This window comes from Heptranchias perlo, chromosome 8, assembly GCF_035084215.1.
Source record: "Heptranchias perlo isolate sHepPer1 chromosome 8, sHepPer1.hap1, whole genome shotgun sequence".
NCBI lineage: Eukaryota > Metazoa > Chordata > Chondrichthyes > Hexanchiformes > Hexanchidae > Heptranchias > Heptranchias perlo.
In genome coordinates, this window is record NC_090332.1 from 25,070,030 (window position 1) to 25,083,473 (window position 13,444).

At 43.1% G+C, this 13,444-nt stretch overlaps 1 protein-coding gene across 5 annotated transcripts in view; it reads right to left on the reverse strand.

The window, feature by feature from the left end:
- Positions 1-414: 414 nt before the first annotated feature.
- The window catches only part of mta3 (metastasis associated 1 family, member 3), a 209,659-nt gene continuing 196,629 nt past the window's right edge, over positions 415-13,444 (reverse strand). For 4 of the 5 annotated variants that reach the window (XM_067988810.1, XM_067988808.1, XM_067988807.1 and 1 more), the window contains one exon: positions 415-9,905. In XM_067988810.1, the coding sequence (XP_067844911.1) occupies positions 9,752-9,905 (154 nt within the window). In that variant the 3' untranslated portion in view covers positions 415-9,751. The remainder of the gene's footprint in view (positions 9,906-13,444) is intronic. The other variant, XM_067988811.1, reaches the window with a different exon arrangement.

The window sequence follows — 13,444 nt, forward strand, 5'->3', positions numbered from 1 at the left end:
AATGATTTGCTCTGGGTTCAATTACTGGTTTGTGCATGTACCCTAAATCTGCAGGTGACACAAAATTGGGGCAGGGAATTCAAACAATAGGGAAGAGACAAAGCAAATATAAAGGGATCTGGATTGGTTGGGATAGTAGGCTGATGAGCGGCAAGCAGCATTTAAATGTGAACAAATGCAAGTTAATGTAGGAATATAAACGAAACAGCTTTAGGCACAATACCGGGAGAGGGATCTAATGGTATTGGTGAAAATTCACTGAAATTAACAATGCAGTGTACAAACATTTTGTTGTTTATCCTACCTAGTTATGACCTTTTCAAAGTGTATTTGAAATAAAGGCTTTGCATCATGGTTTTTTTTATTCCATGTGTACAGTAACTTTATACAGAAATAAAATTTAACGAGGTATAGTAACAAAGATGGCTTCAACTTTATTTTTTTGTCAGTCCTGTACAAAGCATTTACCAGCTACTAAAAACAATAACAGCAGAACAATCATATTAATCTCTCCTCTACAGAAGAACCAAAGTTTTTTAAAAAAAGAAAAATGAGGCCTGTGTTCACTATTGCCAAAGCTAGACCTGCAGGAAAAGGTAATTTCTGTCATTTCTAAGCTGAAAGAAATGGACAGCCCAACAGAAATCTGAATACATTACATAAATCTGCAAGTCTTTTCTTTTTTTTTGCAAAATATAACCAGTGGTGGAATCATTTTTGTTTCCAGAAAAGAATAAATTGTGAACTTTTTGTAATCTTCAATACAGAACACAGGTTTATATCACAACACTACAAAATAATCATAAATAACAAACCACATTCTGAAGTAACCTTAAACAAATATATAAAAACAAATGTTCTATTTCTTTCTCCGCAATAACATGGTATATTGCACTGCCTTTAATTGGGGAGAGGTGAGAGAACAGAATGCAAGGATAGTAATGGTTTTACTTTCTTTGGTTAGATCCCTTCAGTGTTCTTTCTCACACTAGCAATCAGTATTTATTGGGAATCCTTGACATACACTTTTAGATTCCACAAAGTTACATGATAAGTCTCATAATTTACAGCTTATCCAAGCTAAACAGGCATTCAGCTCCATGAGCTGCCGACTTTAAAATGACAGGCCTGGAGTTTCCTCTATAGACGTAATCGAGAAATCGTGCCCATCTGGCCAAGGTGAAATTGCGCCCAAGTTTCTGCGCAAACTAATTATCATAAAATATGTAAAATCATCCATGAATCAGCACAATCTACGAGTGTAACTGAAACAGAGCCAAAAGGGGCCTCAAGGTGGTAGGGTGGGTTGTTATAAAAGATGAGAAAAAGAAATTCCCTTCAGAGTGAGGCTGGAAACTGCAAGGTAAGCAGCAGGTATCTCTCTGTCCTACAAACTTTTACATTAATTAATTTAAATTACTCTCTGGAGAATCTGAACTGTCTCCAGCTTTTCCCTTCTTGCAGCCCAGACACCAGTGACAAGGCTGCCCACAAGAGGACCTTCAATTTTTTCCGAGGAGGACCTTCAGGCCCTCCTCAATGAGATTGAGGCTATTTATCAACATTGCAGTTCAGGACAGTGGCACAGGATTTCCCATCCCGATTCCCCCACCCCATGGGCATCTCACCACTGGCAAAGGCAACCACTTTAACCCTCGTTTTCTCCCCGCAGGTCAGAAGACCAAAGGCTGCTGCCTTGTATGACGTGGGGGGGGGGGGGGGGGGGGGGACGGACAACTCAGAGGAGGAAATGGAAGTGGAGGAGGCGAGTGCATGGGAAGTGAGGTGGAGCAGCTTTAGAAGGAGATGGGGTGGTGGGGATGAGGATCCTAGCTTCATCATGCAGCTCATGCCCATCGAGCTGGCAGTTGAGGGGCCAAGGGGAAAGCCAGGACTCCATACCATCACTCTTTCCTGGGAGTCCAGCCTCAATCCCACCCTCAGGCCACCCCTAAGCAACCAACTCTCCTCAAGTGGGCACAGTGTGGACACGGTTAACCGTGCTGAGAGAGTAATTCAGCGCCAGGTTAGCTCCCAGGCATTTGTCTCCACTAGTGGGGACGGGGGAAACTGGGAGGAGGTGCAGGATGCATCTGCCTCTCCGGAGAGGCCGGCCAGATGACAGCCATGGATTGGTGACTCAGTGGGGCCTGACTTGGTAGCTGCAGGCATGAAGTGGTGTCTGCTGATGGAGCATCATAGGGGAATAAGGACCCTAAGCTCCATCAATGAGAACATGGGGAACCTTGCTGGTCTGGCCTCAGAGTCTGCTGTAATGATCAGCAGCAGCATTGCACAGGCGATGCTACAGCTCCAGCAGTTGACTGCTGCTTTGGGATATCCGGCAGGTCCCCTGTCAGGTGACGACAAAGTAGAAGTCAGGGCCCCCAACTTAGTGGGGGCTCAGGCTTCAGCTCTTCTGACTTTGGGAGACAGACTGGAAGGCATGATAAGTCACGGCTTTCAGCGCCGCACTGAGGCCTTGCAGGATCTCATGGCTGCCATCATCCCACCCATCAGGGTGTTGGCTGTGGCCGCAGATCAATTCCGCAGCAGAGGGTCGGCTTGTGTGGTCCGGGTGGCTGATGCTTCCACCTCCATGGGTGGCAGCACCACCCTGGGCTCCAGCCTTACAGCAGTAGGCACGTCGCCAGCTGCACATAGCAGGCTGCAAGAGGCAGCTCAGAATCTTAATCCTGGGATGCAGGCAGCAGCATCCCAGCTCCAGCAGCAGATGGCTGTAAGGGTCGACGAGGTACAGGCCCACGGCTTATCAGACCAGCATCCATCCATCACACAAAGAAAATAGGAGCAGGAGTAGGCCATTCGGCCCTTCGAGTTTGCTCCGCCATTCAATATGATCATGGCTGATCCTCTATCTCAATACCATATTCCCACTCGCTCCCCATACCCCTTGATGCCTTTTGTGTCTAGAAAGCTATCTAGCTCCTTCTTAAATATATTCAGTAACACTCCAAGTAACCGCACCAAAGTTAAGGTTTTGAGTGTCAAGCCTTTGTCAAACCTAGAGTGTAGACAAAGAGACCACACCCGAAACCTTAACTCATCTGTTCTCTCCACAGCTGCTGAGTGTTTCCAGTATGCTCTGCTTTTGTTTCAGATTTCCAACATCTGCAAGTTTTTTCTTTATGCTTATGCAGTAAAGTGTTACATCAATCTAGGAAAGCTATTTTATTCAGAAATCAGGACTTTTAGAAATGAAAAATAATTTCATTTATGTGAATACATATTTAAAGAAACACTGTACTTATAAGTATCATTATATGAGGACTTATACTTTAAGTAATGTAATCGAAGATAAAAAAAAGTTCTGCCCACAATGAGAAAACAAAGTTAATTTGTAAGCAACCATAATCAAAGTGCAATGCTGAACTTAAACCTTTTAATCAGCCCTTTCATCTACTGAAGGAGGATTTTAACATGAAATTAAAAGAACCATTCAGTTGTGCAAGCAGCCAAGCATCTGAAGAGCAGTTAGTTAATTAGGACATGTATTGTTTTGTGTATCATATCCAGTTACAAAAGGCACTATAGTTCGATGAGAAAGGAATTGCCTGGAATCTGTGATTTTCATCAACTTCCACCTCCTTGACACGAGCTGGAACTCCACCCATTTTGCACCTGACACGTTTCCTGGGGTCAGTGGTGGAGGAGGTGCCCACCTCTAAAAGGTAAGCACTTTGTTTAAATATTAATATGGGAGCAATGTTCCCCAGCATGCTACTTCCTGCCATTCTGGTGCGCAGGACGGCTCACCTGATTCGCACCCATGTGACTCTTCAATATGCTGCTACACTCATTTGCAGCACTACACTTACAAGTATGCCTGATCTAATGTATTTTCTACACCAATTTACAACTATAATCATTCTATACTGCAATGTGTGGACACATCAACTTGAGGTTTTTATAACACCGTCATAAACTCAAAATATCATGTTCCGATGGCAGACCAGTCCTGATCAATTCTGATATTCTAGCTCAAAGTTACAAAACATCAACCCATGGAGATCAGGAGCAGATTTTTCTCTTCAGTACCGTGGCGGCAGTTTATGATTAAACTTATCCCTATAACCCTCTTCAATCTTGCAACATGACTGTAATCTGCCAATTTAAAAATCACAGTAATTTTAAACATTAGTTTAAAATATGCTGTGAACCATAATATCAGACACCATGTCAAATTCCATTAGATGTGATACTTATCTAAATGTCACTTGCAACTTTATAATGATTCATACAGCATTTGGACAGTTCCATTTATTGAACAAATATTGCATCCTGGCAAACACCCTCTATATTGTGGATATATGCAAATTTTAATAAAATGTTTAGTTATTAATCTGCAGTACAAGGATGAGTAGATATCTTTCAAACATTGGTTCTCCTTAAGCCTAGCCAGCTGGTACCAAATAACTGAGGAACAAAATATGCTCAAAATGTCCTACCATCCACTGCACATTGTGCGGATTTTGAAATAATAATTCTTCTATCAAATATTGCCAACTGATGGCCAGTGATTAGCCACCATTACTCTCAGTGGTTTAATGACCAGCTGACTTAACTGCAATAGTATTTTCAAACAATTAAAAAATGTAATTCATGTGAAATGAGGAATGATTTTGCCACATATCAGTCACATAATTTCAGATTAAGAGACAACTGAACTTAAAATGAATACAGTTAGGTTCAAAGAAAATCTAAAGGAAGCTTTTTATGCAGGAATGTCTAGGGCTCAGGATCAGCCTAAATGCATAGTCACCAACAAAATAAATGGAAGCCCTGAAACGTAGGCAGTTCTTTCTTGACAGTAACGTCACTACAGTGGCCTGGAGAGATGGTGACTCAATATGATAGGACAATGCTGGTATAAGAAGTTAGACATTTATGTTAAAATGTTATGGAATATGTTTTTTTTTTAAGTTTAGGCATTCAAGCGACTACTCTCATAGACTTTATTTCCCCTTTAAGAGCACAGTGCTCAAATAAAAATGGATAGATGAGTTTCTTTTCCCCAAAGAAAGCTCTTCTAGGATATGACAAAGACGACCTAGTCATTTGCCTTTTTGGATGGCCCTATCACGCTGTTCTTTAAAAAAAAGAAATTCCTCTTCCTACAGTGATGGAAGTTCCAGAAATCTGATCACGGTATTTGAAACTACTGCATTTCAAATTTCAATTGGCCAAGCACTATCCATTTAACTTTGAATGAGGAGAGTTGCACAGATGAGGAGTTCCCATGAGATGCTCCAATAGGTGACTATCTATTAACCTGTCCAGTGTGTCAAGAGCAACAAAGAGTTCTCTGCAACTGTCTGAGGTTGTGCAATGAATTTTTGAAAGCTGAAAAGGATCAACCAAACAAGGCAATTGAACAAAGAGTGGCAGAAATTGTGATGAAACAGTGATAAAACTCTACCTGTACAGCACCTAAATATCAAGGACAGCAGGAAGATTGATGGAATTTATCTGGCTCTCCCTTAATTTCCTAGGGTGGGATTGAGAGAGATTTATTGCCTCATTCGCATTGTAAGAGAAAATGGTGCTTTAGTTTTGTTTGACCAAATAACTGAAACTTGCAAAGGGTCACCACCACACTGGTTTATCAGCATACAATTTAGGTAACCAGTTACAGCCTTAACTAGTATAGTTTCGCTGCCAACCTGTGTCTGATTCAGGATACTTAACAGAAAACAGTGGCAAAAAATGGATTACCTCACAAATGAGGAATAACAAATGTTATCAAGTTATCAATTATGAAGGCCTTACCAATAAGGATTGAAGTTAGTATTCAGTATGTATCTGCTTAAACCACAGATAATTTAAAAAAATGAATTTTGAGGTCTACCTGCATTAAAACTTACATATTGATTCTGTGAAACAACTCCACACTGAAGAAAATTAAGCTTCTTCTGTGGTTTTATGTAGACGATGCCACCAAAGAAAAGTATGACCCTCTACATGTCGCTCAACAAAAACATATCCAACAGGATGAGAGTGTATCTGTGGTAGGTCTTATAATTGCTAGGCAGCGCAGGATCTTCTCTCTGTCGCTCTATCAAATGAATGCTAGTACAAGCCCCTCAGGTCTGATGCTGACATGGGGCAACAGTCAATAGATAAATCTTCCATACACACCATTAACATAAGTGTTTCACTGAATGTTAAACATTTCAGCTCATACATATCTATCCGGTATTCTGGATTCAGTAATAGTTTTGATCACATTTCCTACTGAGTTTTCTTTTAAACATATATAAAAATGTGTTTGAAACAGCAGCCAGAGACTCCATATTGTTGTTAGGTGCTAGATGTAAGTATTGTTAGGTTTCTCCATCTGTGAAATTCCCCAATTTTTAATATTTGCCTGTTGAAGTCTTGACACATAGACGCAGCCATGACTTCAGCTCTAGTTGTAATCTCAGTAATCTTCAGTGCTCACAGCTCGATCAGCTAGAGCATAGACCAGATACCAGTTATGAACTGTCAGTTTCTTCATTCTAATCTCAATATATTGCCTAATTAACTGAACTGCCACTCTTGCGACAGTGAAGCACAAATTTGTCTACTTCTCCACCTCTGCTGGTCTAATACTGCAAATACCCAACAGGCCGGGCTCAATTAGAAGCCTTGCTACTGAAATAATCACAAATGGGGGCTTTCCCTTCCTGCTGCTAGACACGTTTAAAAGGGCCCTGTACACACAAGTACTATGCTTTTCTTACCTTAATAAGCTGTAATAAAAGGTGAGACTTATAAACTGTTTATATGTCCTAGCTTTTTGTCTGCATGAGCTGCATAGGTGCTTTCCATGGAACCTTGGGGCCACATATAAAGTTTACATTTATGCTTCAATTAATTTATATCTACCTGACGTTGCTGATACTAAGAAATCCTGGTGTTCTGATTTAGGATTAATCCACGAGTGAGGGAATAATACTAAGAACAGCCCTTTTCAAAATTCAAGGCCCACAAAATTCAAAAAGTGCAAACAAGAAGTAGAAGTATAAATATGACTGGGTTTCAACTGCCCTGGCCCACAGGCCACAATTTGGATATCCCTGATCTATGTATACCCTGACAAATGCTTCTAAAACACATTTTAGCAAACATATTAAAGTACTGCAGTGGTAAAGTACTGTAGTACTGAAGTGAAAAAAGAAATAAGAGGGGCAAAGAGAGAGTATGAGAATAGGCTGGCAGCCAATTTAAAAAGGAATCCAAAAGTCTTCTACAGGCATGTAAACAGTAAACGGGTAGTAAGAGGAGGGGTGGGGCCGATTAGGGACCATAAAGGAGATCTACTCATGGAGGCAGAGGGGATGGCCGAGGTACTAAATGAGTACTTTGCATCTGTCAAGGAAGAAGATGCTGCCAGAGTCTCAGTAAAGGAAGATATAGTTGAGATACTGGATGGGCTAAAAATTGATGAAGAGGTACTTGAAAGGCTAGCTGTACTTAAAGTAGTTAAGTCACCCAGTCCGGATGGGATGCATCCTAGGTTGCTGAGGGAAGTAAGGGTGGAAATTGCGGAGGTACTGGCCATAATCTTCCAAACATCCATAGATACAGGGGTGGTGCCAGCGCTCTGGAGAATTGCCAATTTTACATCAAAAAAGGGTATAAGGACAAACCCAGCAACTATAGGCCAGTCAGTTTAACCTCAGTGGTGGGGAAACTTTTAGAAACGATAATCCAGGACAGAATTAACAGTCACTTGGACGAGGGTGGATTGATTAGGGAAAGGCAGCACGAATTTGTTAAAGGCAAATTGTGTTTAACTAGCCTGATAGAGTTTTTTGATGAGGTAACAGAGAGGGTAGATGAGGGCAATGTAGTTGATGTGGTGTATGCACTTTCAAAAGGTGTTTGATAAAGTGCTGCATGGCAGGCTTATCATCAAGATGGCAGCCCATGGAATAAAGGGGGCAGTAGCAACATGGATACAGAATTAGCTAAGGGACAAGGAACAGAGAGTAGTGGTGAATGGTTGTTTTTCGGACTGGAGGGAGGTGTACAGTGGTGTTCCCCTGGGAAAGATTGAACAGGTTGGGTCTATACTCATTGGAGTTTAAAAGAATGAGAGGAGATCTTATTGAAACACACAAGATTCTAAGGGGACTCAATAGGGTAGATGCTGAGAGGATGTTAACCCTCATGGGGGAATCCAAAACCAGGGGCATAGTCTCAGAATAAGGGGTCGCCCGTTTAAGACGGAAATGAGGAGGAATTTCTTCTCCCAGAGGGTCGTGAATCTTTGGAATTCTTTACCCCAAAAAGCTGTGGAGGCTGAGTCATTGAATACATTCAAGGCTGAGTTAGACAAATTTTTGATCAGCAAGAGAGTCAAAGGATATGGGGAAAGAGCAGGAAAGTGGAATTGAGGTAAAAATCAGATCAGCCATGATCTCATTAAATGGTGGAGCAGGCTGGAGGGGCCGAATGGCCTGCTCCTGCTCCTGCTCCTATCTCTTATGGGTCAGTGCTGGGACAACTGCTTCTCTTGATATATACTAATGACTTGAACTTGAGTGTACAGGGCACAATTTCAAAATTTGCAGATGACACAAAACTTGGAAGGGTAGTAAACATTGAGAAGGATAATGATAGACTTCAAGAGGATATAGACAGGCTGGTGGCAGATGAAATTTAATGCAGAAAAATGCGAAGTGATACATTTCGGTAGGAAGAACGAGTAGAGCAATATAAACTAGAAGGCACAATTCTAAAAGGGGTACAGGAACAGAGAGATCTGGGGGTATATGTGCACAAATCGCTGAAGGTGGCAGGGCAGATTGAGAAAGCGGTTAAAAAAGCATACGGGATCCTGGGCTTTCTAAATAGAGGCATAGAGTACAAAAGTATGGAAGTCATGATGTACCTTTATAAAATACTGGTTCGGCCACAACTGGAGTATTGTGTCCAGTTCTGGGCATTGCACTTTAGGAAAGATGTGACGGCCTCAGAGAGGGAGCAGAAGAGATTTACTAGAATGATTCCAGGGATGAGGGACTTTAGTTACATGGATAGACTGGAGAAGCTGGGGTTGTTCTCCTTGGAACAGAAAGGTTGTAAGGAGATTTTATAGATGTATTCAAAATCATGATGGGTCTAGAGAGAAACTGTTCCCATTGGCGGAAGGATCAAGAACCAGAGGACATAGATTTAAGGTGATTGGCAAAAGAACCAAAGGTGACATGAGGAAAAACGTTTTTTTTTTACACAGTGAGTAGTTAGGATCTAGAATGCACTGCCCGAGGGGGTGGTGGAGGCAGATTCAATTATGACAGGAACTGGTTAAGTACTTAAAAGGAAAGAATTTGCAGAACTACGGGAAAAGGACGGGCGAGTGGAACTAGTTGAATTGCTCTTGCATAGAGCCGGCGCAGACTCAAAGGGCCGAATAGTCTCCTTCCGTGCCATAACCTTTCTATGATTCTATTTGTATAATCAGTCTAATGCACAAATGAAATATACATGACGGTAACATATTTGTTCTCACCATTGTTCTGATAGTTTATCTAGCCAATGCACCAGCAAATAATATAAAGGAAACAGGTATGTTTGTCTGCTGGAAAGTGTGGCAAAAAAACTTTGCCCTCAAAATGTAGACACTGGTTTGCTCAATCTTCTCAACACCAAACAACTGACAAAAATCTGAAAATAATGTTATAAAGGCCTGATAGGAAATCCATGTGATTTGTAGCTTCAATGCGCTTAGTTCATGTTCTCAGTCCGTAATGACAATCGCTTCTGCAGTGCCAGGTCGTTTGTATTGATCAGAGGAGGTAAAAGAGGGTTGAAGAGATGACGTGGCAACTGGGAGGCAAGGTCGCCTAGAAGCTCTCCTCATCTCAGATGGTGTCAGAAGTTTACGAATCTTCCTATGTGAATAAAAACAAAAGCTTGGTTTAAAATCAACACTAAATATATTCATCAATTGCTGTTATCATATTGCAGCACTTCCTCTGATAATAAACGCAACAAGCTCTGAACTACAGGATGTAAAATGCAAGTCTGAGGGGAAACTGTTGTGGGTTAGACAAGTGTCTTTCACCTCTGGGGCTTGGGTTCAAACCCAGCCAAGATTGTGGACTGCAAGGGTCTCATGTGAAATGAGGTTGGATAATCTCTATCTAGTTCCTACAGGCTTTAGGCCTGCAGCATAAACTTGTTCCTAATGCAGCACTAAATGACAATCTCACTCTCAGAGGTGCGGGAAATGGAAGAAAAATATGACACTGAGTCTGGAGCTGAGACATGCAGCATAATTTTAGCCCGGAGCCGGGAAGGGGGCGGGGGGGGGGGGGTCGAATTGCGGAGGGGAAATCTGGAAGTAGAGGTATCCCGGACGTGTTTAAAATTTTGATGTAAGGATGTCTTTTTTTTTTGACAGTTTCCTGCCCAACAGGCTGGCATGATTGCCAGGCTGGCCTCAGTCGGAAGGGAGAAGAGCAAGGAAGAGGTAAGTGTTCAGTTAAGTCTTAGATTGGATGGAGGGGGGAGAGGGCAGCATCGGCAGGCATGGGGGTCACGGTGGGGGGAGGGGTCAGTCATCGGGAGGGGTGTCAGGGATCATCGGGAGGGGATAGGGGGTCAGTCAACGGGGGGGGGGGGGGGGGTCAGTCACCGAGGGGGGGGGGTCGGAATTGGGAGTCATCGGGAGGGGGGGAAATCAGGAGTCAGTCACCGGGAGTGGGGGTCGGGATCGGGGTCGGTCACTATTGTCAGGGGGAGGTTGCTGCATGTAGGCTTGGGGGAAGCACTCCTGCTCCTCTGGGCCCACAAGCTTTGCTATAAACTGCACTTACCAGCAGTTTCAGGCCTTCTTGCCTGTGAAGGAGAAGGCCGGGGAATCCCGGCCCCCAGAGGCTAAAATCACAAAACCTGTAAAAATGGAGGCCCAGAGCCTAAAATCAAGCTCATGGGCATGATTTTTACATGGAATCAGGAAGGGAAAGATAATCAGACATGAAACCTGGAAGTAAAGTTGGCGGGACATGATCATGTTACTTCCGGGTTTTGTGCCCGGCTCCCAGCCTGATTGACAGGCTGGCTGGCAGATGGGTGGGAATCGGAGAGGAGGGAGAGATCGATCATGGGCCGTGAAGGACATTTGTGGGGGGGGGGGGGCGGCAGGTGGCGTTTTGGACATCGCGGGACAGGAGGTGATCAGGTTGCCAGAAGATTGGAGGACGTCGTGCAGAAGATCGAAGGATGAAGCACACCCGCTCATCCTGGCCCACAAGCAGTGCAATAAAGGCACCCACCTCATAGCCCTTCTCGCCTGCTTTCACCTGACGTGAATCAGAAGCAATGGGAAACCCAAACCGGTAAGGTTAAATTCATTTTACATTTCTAATACACAAAAAATTAAGAGCCTCAACTATCGCAATGAGGTACATTGTCCCTTTAGGTATCAGCCCACTGGCTTTAAGTGAGGATGGGTCTTACGGGTTTCTGTTGCATGCGCGCATTCTAACGTGCCTGGGTTAAACCCGGAAGTGGGCGCATTGGAGCAGAGATGTGGTCCCACTGAAGAATTCAACTATTTTTACTACCCGCCTGCTCCCAGTCCACCCGTTCTTGAAGGTTAAAATTACCCCCATGTTATTGGGGTGGATTTCTGGGAGTTTTACTGTTTGGCTGTGATATACTTGACCTTGATACTGAGACTTGGTGCTAAAAATTATCCAGCACAAAGATATCGCATCTTGATGAGCAAATAGTTTTAAAAAAAAATCAAACTTCAGGTTACTTAAAAAGGAGCTATATAAAACATTGCAATGCTTAAAGGGGAAGGAAAGTCTAAGGAAGTGGGAGAAGTACTTTCCTATCTCTCCCTTCCAAAAATATAGAGAGCATTAAGATGTACTTTTTTTTCCCCTAGAGAGATGGATGTTTTGTGCCTCCACTCCTTAGCTGATTTGGTGACATAGGTTATGTGAAGGCTCCCTCGCCGTCCCGAAGAGGCACCATTGACCTTAATGAGAGCTGCTGCTTCACACTCGTCTGTAGGCTGGTCTGGAGCTACCAATCTTCAGAAAGCCCTCTACCTAGTAGTATTGGCCAGAAGAGTTTTCTTTTCTGGGCTTAGGTGGCTCTGGGTCAGTCCAAAGCCTCTGCAAAGCATTGACTCCGATTAAGATGAAATCAACAGAACTGCTCTAGGACTCATGCATATCAACCCCCTAACCTGTGCTAACCGAGCAGCTGAGGAGGGAAGTTGAGATGCAAGTTGTTGGTCTCCTTGAAGGTAAAAATAATCTTTAAAAAAATACTGAGGATTTTTCCTAAAAGTTAGCATAGTTCTATCTATAATTTTATAAGTGAAATGGGTTAGGGAGGTTGTTTGCACAGAAAGAACGTTCTCCCAAAGGACTTACCTTTCACCAGAGCATTTTCCGGAAAGCGAATCCATGTTGTAAGGGTTTATATTTGTGTTCAGATTGTTCAAACAGGGTCTAGATAGCAAATTCCTAAAGTTTTACTGATGTTAACCGCAGCATATACTCCTTCACATACAACTTACATAAATGGCTGTAAAACCAATTATGCCAATTTCTTAGTGGAAAAAGTCACCACTTGATATAAACTAAGACCAGGGGGTAGAAACTCGCCTTTGGCGGTCGGGCAAATCCGGCCGCCTGTTATACGCCCCGTCTGATATTGAGTTTCATTTGCTTCAATTGAAATGATTATCAGGCTAGGCGTATAACAGGCAGCCAATACCATACCGCCTGATTTGCACAACTGCCCAAGACGAATTTCTACCCCCTGATCTCTGGTTTGATTTTCAGTTGCAACTAACCAGGCATTACATTGGCCTCACTTGTCTTAGACTAGGAAGTGTGTGTGTGTGTGTGTGTGTGTGTGTGTGTGTGGGGTGGGGGGTTGGTATCAGCCAAGTTTTCTGCTTCAGATTGTATCCAGGTGTTCTGCTGTAAAGTTGTAAAGTGTGGATATTAGCTGAGGACCAGATTGCCCCCCAATGGTTGAGTATACTGTCCAGGCCAGTTCATAAACAGCAGCCACTGGAGTGCTGCCAATACCTTAGACCCTTCCCCAGTCAGTGCTTCAGGAGTGAAGGATAAAATTGGCAAAAATAAAGCTGTAAAGTTACACTGCAAAGGCAAAATGTAAATAAACTACATTACATAATTTTGTTTTGCTAACTGTTGTATATCAACATATCTTGCGCAGACACCAAGGTCTGGTTTTCAAAGGAAATTGCAGGTGCGTTAGGGGCAGGGGGGTGGGTTGCGAAAATCGGGGAAATCCAGAGCGGGTGAGGAAGCCGGCTCCAACCCGCTGACTTCTGGGTTCCCCACAGACGTGTCTGTGTGCGTGCGCGCCTCACAAATGCGGAAGTCCCGCCGGCTTTAATTGATAATTAAAGAACCAAATGTACCTCATTGAGGTA